This window comes from Doryrhamphus excisus, chromosome 7 (genome assembly GCF_030265055.1).
Source record: "Doryrhamphus excisus isolate RoL2022-K1 chromosome 7, RoL_Dexc_1.0, whole genome shotgun sequence".
Classification (NCBI taxonomy): Eukaryota; Metazoa; Chordata; class Actinopteri; order Syngnathiformes; family Syngnathidae; genus Doryrhamphus; species Doryrhamphus excisus.
The window spans coordinates 19068668-19081576 of record NC_080472.1 but is presented as its reverse complement, the minus strand read 5'-3'; the positions used below and the strand labels follow the sequence as shown (position 1 = coordinate 19081576).

The following is a 12909-nucleotide window of genomic DNA, read 5'->3' as shown; positions in this document are numbered from 1 at the left end:
GGCAAAGAGACGGAGACGGAGACATCCATCGTGGGTTTTTAGGGAGCGAATGGGTGTAGAAGACAACAAAACAACCTACGTCGGCACGCTGCTTGGAAATGAGGACAAAGCCATTGTTGTCAATCACGTAGCACTCCATGTCCTGCCACGAGACACAGACAACGCAATTACCACTCAAATTATACACAACAGAATAATCAGCTCTGTGATGCGGCGGGGTTGCTCCACTCACTAAGCTGTCACAGCGAAGTGGACACACTCCCTCCACGGCCGAGCACTGAAGATGAAAAACACAACACAACACAACACAAAAGTCATGACAATCTGTCACTCACAGTGATCACTCAGGGGTTCATCAGCAGGTATGAGCGTGCGGCGTGAAGGCGTTAATTTGGGCGAGACACGACTTAACTCCGGTACCCTTGATCGCATTTGCAAGTGTGTGTGTGTGTGTGTGTGTGTGTAATCTGTTCAAAGTGTGTGAAGAGGATTTCACAGAGCTGAGCAGGTGCAGAAGATGTTGACACCAGAGGTGGAGACAGAAGGAAAAAAAAAAAAAAAAAAAAAAAGTGAGAAATACTTACATCAGTGTCGTTTGGCTGTCAAGACACAAACACACACACAAATGGGAAGAAAATACAGAAAATTATATTAAATATAGACAATATATATTACATTATTTACATATTAAATCAGCATTATTATTTTTAGTAGTAGTTGTGTTTTCATTGTTATGAGTAACATTATCATTAGTATAATTATCATTATTATTATTATTATTTATCAGGTGATGTTCTTTCATGGGATGCACGGTGCTCGAGTGGTTAGCACACATGCCTCGCAGCTAGAAGACCCGAGTTCAATCCCACCTCTCTGTGTGGAGTTTGCATGTTCTCCCCGTGCATGCGTGGGTTTTCACCGGGTACTCCGGTTTCCTCCCACATTAAAAAAAAAAACATGCTAGGTTAATTAGCGATTCCAAATTGTCCATAGGTATGAATGTGAGTGTGAATGGTTGTTTGTCTATATGTGCCCTGTGATTGGCTGGCTGGCCACCAGTCCAGGGTGGACCCCGCCTCTCGCCCGAAGACAGTTGGGATAGGCTCCAGCACCCCCACGACCCTGAAATGAATTCATGTGATGTTCTTTCATGGGCTGGACGAGTGGTTAGCGTGCAGGCCTGACAGTTAGGAGACCGGGGTTCAATTCCACCCTCTGCCATCTCTGTGTGGAGTTTGCATGAATGAATGTTCGTTCATGCCACTACTGTATGAAATGAAATGAAATAATTACCATTATTATAATAAATATCAATGTTATCATAATTATTGTAATTGTTATCATATCATAAAACATGTCATGTTTATGATGTCATGTAACATAAACATTACCATTATCACCTTATCATTGTCATCATCATTATTATTATCATTAATATCATTCTTATCGGCATGACTGTCATCATTACTATTATCATTAATATAATTTTTATTACCACCCTTGTCATTATTATTATTATTATTAACATCATCTACATTATCATTATTAATATTAGTATCATTAATATAATCCTTTTTGGCATTATCCTTATCATTATCCTCATTACCATATCATCATAATTTGGATTAGCATTATTATCAGTGGGCTGCACGGTGTTTGAGTGGTTAGCACACAGACCTTACAGCTAGGAGACCAGGGTTCAATTCCACCCTCGGCCATCTCTGTGTGGAGTGTGCATGTTCTCCCCGTGCATGCGTGGGTTTTCTCCGGGTACTCCGGTTTCCTCCCACATTCCAAAAACATGCTAGGTTAATTAGCGACTCCAAATTGTCCATAGGTATGAATGTGAGTGTGAATGGTTGTTTGTCTATATGTGCCCTGTGGACCCCGCCTCTCGCCCGAAGACAGCTGGGATAGGCTCCAGCACCCCCGTGCGACCCTCATGAGGATAAGCGTTAGAAAATGAATGAATGAATGAATTATTATCAGTAATGATGATAAATTATGATCTTATTATATGTGATATGAATGAAAAAAACGGACATCATTTTCATCATCATTTCCAATGAACGTCATCAGCGTCTCTCCACACCGCCGCAGCAGCACAGCGATGTCGGAACACGGCCCAATTAACATACAGACTCATTCCCAATCCTCGGCAGCTCCGGCCGCTCTCGGCAAGTCGTAATTCACGGCCTAATGACGCTGCACTTTTGACTTCTGGTGCGTAGAACATACAAGATATCTTCTCACCACATTAGGCGTGTAATTAGACCCGCAGTAGAAAACACGGTATTAGATACATTCAGGACTCTAATGTACCTCTTGCTTCATTGTCATTCTGCAGCCTCACAACCCCCCCACACCCGCTTCCCCCCGCCCTTGCAGGTTGCAAACTTAAAAATAGACACCGTGTGAGTGTATGATGTTGCACAAAGCCAATGAAAAAAACATGTTTGACAGTGACATCATGATTACGTAAGCCATCTAAGCAGCGTGTGTGCGTGTTTATGTGGGGGGCGGGGGGGTACCTTTACTTCTCAACACATGAAAGCCAACAATAAGGTGAAATATTTATGCACCACCTAGAATAACATCTGAAAATGACACTAACGAGTTCCTCGCAGATGAAAACGGACAACTTGTGAACAGATGGACGTGCATATGTTCCACACAGGACACACTATATCACACACACACACACACACACACACACACACACACACACACACACGGCTGGTGTAGCGCCATCCATCATTTAACACCGAGCCAGCCAGCCAGAGGCCTTAATGCTCTTTTAATCGCTATCTTTGCCACCGTGGGAGAAGAAGAGGTGGCCCAGCCTTGGAGGTGTGGAAGGACACCATATATCAGTCTCTCAACGCACCACTAATCTTCATTTACCACTTCTAGTACGTACATTAGAATGGAACATGCCCGACGGTGTTGCATTCAAGTGTGTGACTGTCTGAAAAGGAGTAGGAAGAAGCTGAATTTATTTGATTCTACCCTTCCTCGGATAGTTTATTATGTCCTGTTTTTGATAAACATCAGAATTTTATGCTTGACTGAGTGTTTTATTTTTTAATTTATTTTTATTATTAATTTTTATTATTTTTTTTTTATTATTTTTTTTTATTTATTTTATTTTATTTATTATTATTTTATTTATTATTTATTTATTCTTAATATACGTAGTCGATATATGGATGATGCACTGACTGTTGTTACAATGACAATAAAGGACTATTTTATTCTATTCTATTCTATTCTATTCTAGTCTATTGCTAAACGCTATAGTTAACGCTAAAACTGAGGAGTGGACGCACACGTACCTGTGATGCAATGGCCCAAAATCTGGATTCCATCGCTTCCAGAGTCATCTGAACACCAATGGCTGCAAGACAGACATGGAAAAAGTGCAGTTTAAGCTTGGGGAAAAAAAAGGAATGTTATGACTCCTTGCAAGTTCTACACTGGTAATTCCAATAAATAAATAAATAAATACATCTTTATTGGATCAAGGAGCAGTGGCGTCATTAGGCCTATTTTAGGGGGCTTTTGTTTCATAGATTATTTTTTATTAATTGTAATTTTTTTGTAATAATTTATTAATTGATTTTTTTACAAAAAACATCTCTGAAAAAATTATATATATATATATTTATATATATATATATATCCAGTGACGTCATGAGGCCTATTGTAGGGGGATTCAACCCCCCTAAAATGTTCTTGAGCCCCCCTACATAATTTGATATTTTTTTGATTTTTTAAAATTGATAATTATATTGATTTTTTTTTAAATAAAAAATCTCAAATGTTCACTCAAAAGAATAAATGTTCTATATATATGCTCTCTCTCCCTCTCTCTCTCTCTCTCTCGCTCTCTCTCTCTCTTATAAATAATTTTATATTTCTTATTGATTTTTTAATTTTTTTATTGATTTTATATTTATTTTATTTGTTTTTTTACAAAAAAAATCTCTGACAAATTTTATATAATAGGACAAAAGCAGGCTAATAAGCAAGCCAATAAGCAGGCTAATACTAGCCTACTACTACTAGTAGTAGTTGTAGTAATAATATGCAAATAAAAATGGTACAAAATATACACACACTAATTCATTCGTTAATTTTGTACCTTCTGTCATTTAGTGGAATTAACCTGCAACAGAATATAACTAATATTGTATGAATAAGCTGACATCTACCCAACATAGTGAATGGTCAGTGAAGGCATCAATCATCCTCCAGGGCCAAGGCCACGTGTAAGAGGATCCATCCATCTCCACTATTTATCCGGTGTGCTGCAGTTCTGCGAAAAAGCCCTCTTTGTGTCTTCACACCCTTTATGCCCATCAAGCAGGCGCGTTGTGCGAATGCGTGCCTGGTGTGTTATTGCGTGCGTGCACGTTATAGTGTGGAAGGTCAGTGTGTGTGTGTGTGTGTGTTAAATGAGCAGTGTTGCTGTTTCCCCAGAGTGGAGGCTAAAAATACAGACAGGCGTTTGGACGTCTGTTTTGGAGGGGGGCCTTCTTTGACATGCATGCGGCGTTTCCAGCTTTTACTGTAGAGCAGACGCGTTCCAACCACAGAGGCCTGCATGCTAAAAAATAAAAGGCTAAACACTTCCACCTATTCAGGAAAAAGAGTAATTAACTACACTAAAAAAGTTTAAGATTTGTCTTATAGGTAACGAAGCATACTACGGTGGAACCTTGGTAAAATTTATGCTGAAACGTTGCCTTGGTTTGCATACATTTTCTGGTTAGTGTACAACATGGTGCACATCTTGTTGTGTTGTTAATACACTGCCTGTGTCCAAATGAGTTCTTAATGTATTCTCATCACAGAACATCCTTGTTAGCTTGCTAATATCATCAAAAAAAATATATATATTGAAAAAAATTTAAAAAATGATTCAATGAAATTTTAAAAATAAAAATTTAATTAATCTTTTAAATTAATGAAATAAAGTCGGAATGTTACCAAAATAAAGTTATATATTTAATGTTACAAAAAGAAAAGTGGAAATGTTTACAAGAAGAAAAGTTGCTATGTTACGAAAATAAAGTTTTATCTTTAACGTTAAAACAGAAAAGTCTAAATGTTACCAAAAAAAAGCAGCATTTCTAATGTTACAAGAAGAAAAGTTGGATTGTTACAAGAAATAAAGTCGGAATGTTACCAAAATAAAGTTGTATCTTCCACATTACAAAAAGAAAAGTGGAAATGTTTACAAGAAGAAAAGTCGTAATGTTACAAAAATAAAGTTTTATCTTTAACGTTACAAACAGAAAAGTCTGAATGTCACAAAAAAAGCAGCATTTCTAATGTTACAAGAAGAAAAGTTGGATTGTTACAAGAAATAAAGTCGGAATGTTACAAAAATAAAGTTGTATCTTCAACGTTACAAAAAGAGAAGTGGAAATGTTTACAAGGAGAAAAGTCGCTATGTTATGAAAATAAAGTTTTAGCGTTAACGTTACAAACAGAAAAGTCTGCATGTCACAAAAAAAGCAGCATTTCTAATGTTACTAGAAGAAAAGTTGGATTGTGACAAGAAATAAAGTCGTAATGTTACAAAAATAAAGTTTTATCTTTAACGTGACAAACAGAAAAGTCTAAATGTCACAAAAAAAGCAGCATTTCTAATGTTACTGGAAGAAAAGTTGGATTGTTACAAGAAATAAAGTGTTATCTTTAATGTTACAAAAAGAAAAGTGGAAATGTTTACAAGAAGAAAAGTCGTATGTTATGAAAATAAAGTTTTATCGTGAACGTTACAAACAGAAGAGTCTGCATGTCACAAAAAAAGCAGCATTTCTAATGTTACAAGAAGAAAAGTTGGAATGTTACAAAAATAAAGTTGTATCTTTAAGGTTAGTAATAGTCCACCATGCACAATCACATGTATTGTTGTGAAATAGCAATTTGCTATATAGCTATTTGTCTTAGCAGTGGTAGCGCTGTGTTTATATTCTTAGACAGTGTGAGACTTTGGCGACATGATTGACAGCGCGTGCTGATTATAAATCAGTCACTGAGGGTTGCCGCTGTGTCGTGCGTATACATTAGCACCTGCTTGCTCGCTGCTTTCAGTCATAAAGCTGCTGATTTTCTTTGTCCCTTTGGTCATGTGTGTGTCATTGTATGAGAATAGCAGAGGCTTCCCCCGAGTTCTTGTGCAAAGCATGCTGGGAGGAGGAGGGGGGGGAGAAAAGTGCTGAGTCTTTGATGCTAATATGACGTGTCATATCCTCCCTCGCAGTGCTTGCTGTGTGTGTGTGTGTGTGTGTGTGTGTGGGTGTATACAGTATGTGTTCATGCGCTGCTCCGAACTTATGCAATTACGCTTTTTTTTTTGTTGTTGTGAAAATAAAACAGACATCAGTCATTCCCCAACGTCTTGTGTCACGTATGAAAACACACAAGCACATCTCACACTGTCTAAAAATACAAACACAGCGCTACCACTGCTAAGACAAATAGCTATTTAGCAAAATGCTAAATGGTGCATGGTGGACTATTAATAAGACCTTAGACTTTTGTCCATCCTTGTGCTAATAAACAGGACAGGGGTGTCCAAACTTTTTCCAGTAAGGCCCACACAGTCAAAAATGAAATGCTGCAACTTTGCCACATTGATCATTTGTAAGATATGCTAAGAAGTCGTATAAATTTCAGGAAAAAAATGCATCTCAGCTTTGTGATGCAAGTGAAAAAGCCTATATTAATATTAATTCTGCTCCTTTTTTCGACTGTTTTTGTATGTATTTTCCAAATCTTTAAACTTTATGTTAATAATACATTTTTGTTTCATAATTGTTGGAAGAATTGTACATAAAGTTATTCTATTTTTACTATATTCTTATGACCTATTTTCTTATGACCTGCAAACATTTCATATCACTCACATAGCAAAGTAAGATTAATGCTGTGTCGCTTGCACATGTGGTGTACATCATGATTAGAGAAAACAGAACGTGACAGAACATTCTCTCAGCAGATAGTTTTATCACACCCTCGAGAGGACATAGCTGCACAGGTCAGAAGTAGATGTGACCTCAGAGAGTGCGTGTGTGTGTGTGTGTGAGTGTGGACCCAGGACCCAGAGGATCACATGCCAAGGATGAGATACCCACACACTATGGATAACATGTTGTACGAAAGAACCGGTTTCAACTGGAATAGTTAAACCACCCTTCCCCTTAGCAGTTGAAACCTCATGTAACTAGGGCGTTCCTAACTGAATAAAAGGCATGGAGAAAGGAGACTGTCTCAGAGTTGGTAAGAGGATTGTAACTGTGCAGTCTCCATCACTCTCCTTGCAGGTAAAAAGAAACTCAACTCTCTGTGTCTTCCTTTGTACAGGCAGTGTTTTACAAGTGTTGGGGTTTAAACCTGACAATAATATTATTATATTACTTCATTCCTATGATTTATTCCCATGGTATTAACTTATAACCAAAATAAATATTGTAATTGTTTTTTTAACTGACACATTTGTTTTTAAATATTTCAACCATAAATACTAAAATTAAGATATTTAATCTGACATTCTCATAAATTTATGGCTTTTTTTGGGTAGACTATGACATTTTTATCTTAATATTTTGACTTCATTCTTGTAAAATGAATGCAGATTGTTGTTGTTGGCTTCTTATGTTTAAATTATAGTTTTAGAATTTGCCGCAAGCCACTTAAAAATCAGCCGTGCGCCACAAATGGCCCCCGGGCCACACTTTGGACACCACCTAAGCAATAAGACGAACCAAGCATATTGATATTGTCTTCTGATGTTAGCGTTAAATGGCTAATATTACACACTTTGCTGATTATTCCACTAAACAAATAACCGAGGGTCGCGGGGGTGCTGGAGCCGATCCCAGCTGTCTTCGGGCGAGACAGGCAATCACAGGGCACATACAGACAAACAACCATTCACACTCACATTCATACCTATGGACAATTTGGAGTCGCCAATTAACCTAGCATGTTTTTTTGGAATGTGGGAGGAAACCGGAGTACCCGGAGAAAACCCACACACACCTCCACACACACACAAACACAGGCAGCCCCGAGTCATCGACTAAAACCTGCAAAGTTACCAAAAATAGTCCAGCGTTCTTGAGCGCAGCCTCTACAGACTTTCCTGAGTGTTCAATAAACTGATGTTGCCTGGCAACCGACACCTTTCAGTGTAGCAAACTCTGTCGATGTCCCCTTTGTGTAATAACGTCGACCAAGGCTTGATTGAGATGAGAGGCTTAGCTTGGCATCGTGTTTGTGCGGGTACGGTATTTATTTCAGTGCAACTTCCTCTTTCCAGGCTAAGAAACGCTAACGTGAAGTTGAATGTAACTCCAAGCCTGAGCTGTGACGTCACGTTACCAAAGCAACAGGCCGAGAGAGACGCCATTGGACAAAAGGCAGGATGACTCAACTACCCTTTTTTCCCGTAAACTCACTCTCGTGTTTTTATGTGCAACTTTTGAGGATGGAGGGTGATGACAGGTGCATTAGCAAAGAGTAGGACATCCGACGACCCGGACTAAATACTCCCGAGTATGATTCTCCTCACTGACCTCTTCTACTCCTCTTCTACTCCTCTTCTACTACGGCGATTATAAACTTAAAGAGGGAGTCTGTGCCTCTACTCTAAAATGTTTCCTAATCCACTTTACTTATTTATCCTGCAGTGACAGCAAGAGCGGATGACGCACCGAGTGAGAATCCTCTCTTTTTTTTCCCAACAGTGTCCCAATATGTTCACACTAGAAGAAAAAAAGTGTTATATGAGTGTCATATATCATGAAAGCTGACAAATTAAAGGTGAGGTGCAAAAAAAAAAAAAAAAAAAAGAATTGTCACAGTAAAATTTCCTGTTGTATAAGACAGGAGTAGTGTAGTTTTTAAGTACTTGCTGCAAAAATACGAGTCAAACAACTGTTTTCAAGGCAAAAATGCTTGTCAAAGATCCTCTATACGACAGGAGCGTTCTGCTGTTGTTAAAGACCTACTGTAAAAATGCCCATAATACATCTTCTATCTATCTAAGAGGAGTGCTGCTGTGTTTGAGGACCTACTGCAAAAAAAAAAAAGCTAGTCAAAGATCCTCTATATGACAGGAGTTCTTTGCTGTTTTTGAGGACCTCTGGCAAAAACAGCAGTTAAAGATTTTGTATATAACTGGACCTATTGCAAAATTGTCAAACATCATCTATACGACAGGAGCGTTCTGCTGTTGTTAAGGACCTACTGTAAAAATGCCCATAATACATCTTCTATCTAAGAGGAGTGCTGCTGTGTTTGAGGACCTTCTGCAAAAAAAAGCTAGTCAAAGATCCTCTATATGACAGGAGTTCTTTGCTGTTTTTGAGGACCTCCGACAAAAACGGCAGTTAAAGATTTTGTATATAACTGGACCTATTGCAAAATTGTCAAAGATTAGATTAGATTAGATTAGATTAGATTAGATTAAATTAAATTAAATTAAATTAAATTAAATTAAATTAAATTAAAGTCGCATGACATTACGCTAAACTAAATCAAACTAAATTAAATTAAATTAAATTCCTTTAAATGACGAAAAAAGGTCATGGCCCATTCAACCCAAGGTCCATTCCAATATCTCATCAAGGCAGATTATGGGAAATAGCCAACGCCCCCTTTGGGGTGACCATCCACAATCCACCGTATAAGTGTGGAGAGATGGATAGTGGCAGGGAGAGGTGGGCATGGCGTGGATGGACCTGATGTTAATACCAGGACCAGATGAGACCATTTGTCTTCCCTGACAGTGGTCCAATACATTACAGGGGACTGCAGAGGAGGACGCCGCTTGAAGGAGGAGGGAGAAAATTCCAGCAGACACACATTCCCTGTAAGTCCCTATACGTTTGTCCGTGTAATAGACTTCTCCCTTGCACAATAAACACACTTCTTACTCTTTACCAGACAAAAAAAAAAGCAGACACTTTTCCCCCGGAAGGCTGAATTAATCAAGTGCATCTTGCGTTCTGCTGTTAAAAATCTTTTCCCCGCGTCTTAATCAGGCAATCTGGAGGAGGAGGCGCCCGGGGGTGTCAATATATATACGGCGATATCACGTCCCGTTGGTGTATTTTAACCTGCCGTGCCCCAAAGGTAAATTAATGATGTATACAAGTCGGAATTCTGAATGAATCTAATCATGACAGTGACTCTTATTGCAAATGTTAATGCAAAATCAGAGGAGAACAGCATATTCATATTATCTACATACTGTATTGTATATAACTCTGGGAAAAACTGTTGATTTTGTTAATACTTGGGTTGTTTATATTGTTTATTTTTCTATATTGTGTATTTTGTACTGCTTAACTGATTTTGTACTCTTGCTGCTGTGCAATGCATTCCTTTTCTACCGCTTTTTCCTCACGAGGGTCGCGGGGGGTGCTGGAGCCTATCCCAGCTGTCTTCGGGTGAGAGGCAAGGTACACCCTGGACTGGTCGCCAGCCAATCTCAGAACACATATAGACAAACAACCATTCACACTCACATTCATACCTATGGACATATAGCCCTTAATTTACTTTACTTTACTTTACTTTAATGTAATGTAATGTAATGTAATGTAATGTAATGTAATGTAATGTAATTTAATTTAATTTAATTTAATTTAACACCAGCGCGAGTGGAGGTACTTTTTTCACAAGTCATTGCATACCAGGGCTATTCACCTGGTGGCCCGCGTGCCAAATCCCAGCTGTCTTCAGGCGAGAGGCGGGGTACACCCTGGACTGGTGGCCAGCCAGCCAATCACAGGGCACATATAAACAAACAACCATTCACACTCACATTCATACCTATGGACAATTTGGAGTCGCTAATTAACCTAGCATGTTTTTGGAATGTGGGAGGAAACCGGAGTACCCGGAGAAAACCCACGCATGCACGGGGAGAACATGCAAACTCCACACAGAGATGGCCGAGGGTGGAATTGAACGCTGGTCTCCTAGCTGTGAGGTCTGCGCGCTAACCACTAGACCGCCGTGCAAATAAATATTAACATGAGCACATCAATCACTCATCATTTGCTGCAAAAGTAACCACTAATATATGTCATTAATCATGAATGAATGATATTTTTACACTATGCTGAAGCCCAATAAAAAAATGAGCTGTGGGCCAAAAGTGTAATAAAATTCCCACGCCTGATCTACAATGATGAAGTGTGGCGTTTTCCAATATTAACGTTGAAACAAATCGGAACGGACATTGCTTTACGGGATAAAGACTTTGGCATTGACCTCTTCGATTAGACGAGGTCAATGAGATGGCGCCCTATAAATAGCACCCGGTGGACGGTGACACGGGCCGCTGATTGCGTGACAAAGTGAAGTGGTCTCGATAGGCCTCGGCCCAAATACGAGGTGGATAACAACAAGAATCATATCCAATTTTGGACGCGACGGCGTGAGGAGACCTCATATACGGCCTTAAAGCAAAACTTCATCCCAGCGTTCTATTTTGACGGCGCTAAAATAGAAAGCGTTTTTTTTTCCGGGAATACACGCATGGCTGCTGACACCAGGCACCAACACCCACGTCCATGTTCCGCTTGTTTGTTTGCGTATGGCGGCCAGCTGACCAGCGTGGTGTCTGAGTCATGATGGACGCTGCAGGAAGGGAATAGATGATTTATCTTATACAGCAATCAAATGCTAGTTATTATATAGCTAGTAAATGTAGCCCCTCGTGTACAGTTACAGTACAGTACAGGTGACACAGGTGGAAAAACATCTGTAATATGAAATGATTGACTTTTGCCGCTTCAATACGACCGACATTCATTTGAAAGATTTTCTCGCTACTCGTTCCGTGAAGGTCACAGGTTACAACGCCGACCTTGGAGCGTGTGTGTGATGAACCGCTCAAGGTGGCGCCTTCGAGTTAATCAGGTGCTGCTTAAACAGTGGCCTCCGCTGTAATAGAGGCCATGCCTCGATGAAACACTATATTGCCAGTGAAATAAATCTTCAAATAACCCAAAAAATATATTTACAAGTTTGTGATGACTACTTCTACAGTAAAGGTAGGGTGCGCAGTTTTTATTGATATTGTGAGAGAGGTGTCAATTTAATGTGTTTACAGACTTCTTTGGGAATTTGTCTGAGATACACACCATGCCCTGATTAAATATTAGCATGAATAGCGTTCATGTTACGAATAAACGCCACACCTCAAATAACGAAACAATAACATGGTTATGTGTCATTACCTTTGTTATGCATCATGTATATACCATAAATGACTTTATAAATGGTAAGGTGCGTAGTTTCAGTGTACAATAACTGTTATTACATAATTTATCAAAGGTTGGGTGCGCTGTTTTTGTAATGATTCTAATATTTTGCACTCCACAATGGAGCCTAATAAACACCACATCTCAAATAATACTGTGTGACTTCACAGCCTAAACATAATCTACTTAGTGGAGGTTAGGTGTGCATTTTTGGAATGTTTTCTAATAGTTTTCATCCTCCAATGGAGCAAAATAAACACCACACCTCAAATAATACTATATATATGGAGATAGTTCGCTGTGCAAGTTCACAGTCTAAACATAATTAACTTAGCGAAGTAGAGTGTGCAGTTTTGAAATGTTTTCTAATACTTTTCACCCTCCAATGGAGCAAAATAAACACCACACCTCAAACAATAACATGGTTATGTGCCATTACTTTTGTTATGCATCATGTATATAACATAAATGACTTTATAAATGGTAAGGTGCGTAGTTTCAGTGTACAATAACTTATTGGATTTAGTTCAAATAGAAGCCGCACCCCAATAAAAAGCCAATTTCACCAATTTGTAAAAAAACACCACATCTCAAATAACAACGAAAATGTGAAATG

At 38.8% G+C, this 12909-nt stretch overlaps 1 protein-coding gene across 2 annotated transcripts in view; it reads right to left on the bottom strand.

Moving 5' to 3' along the window:
- The window catches only part of cacna2d4a (calcium channel, voltage-dependent, alpha 2/delta subunit 4a), a 64210-nt gene that overhangs the window by 8810 nt on the left and 42491 nt on the right, over positions 1-12909 (bottom strand). For both annotated transcript variants that reach the window (XM_058077918.1, XM_058077919.1), the window contains 4 exons: positions 3336-3397; positions 585-599; positions 233-277; positions 80-142 (listed from right to left, as the gene is read on the bottom strand). In XM_058077918.1, the coding sequence (XP_057933901.1) occupies positions 80-142; positions 233-277; positions 585-599; positions 3336-3397 (185 nt within the window). The remainder of the gene's footprint in view (positions 1-79; positions 143-232; positions 278-584; positions 600-3335; positions 3398-12909) is intronic.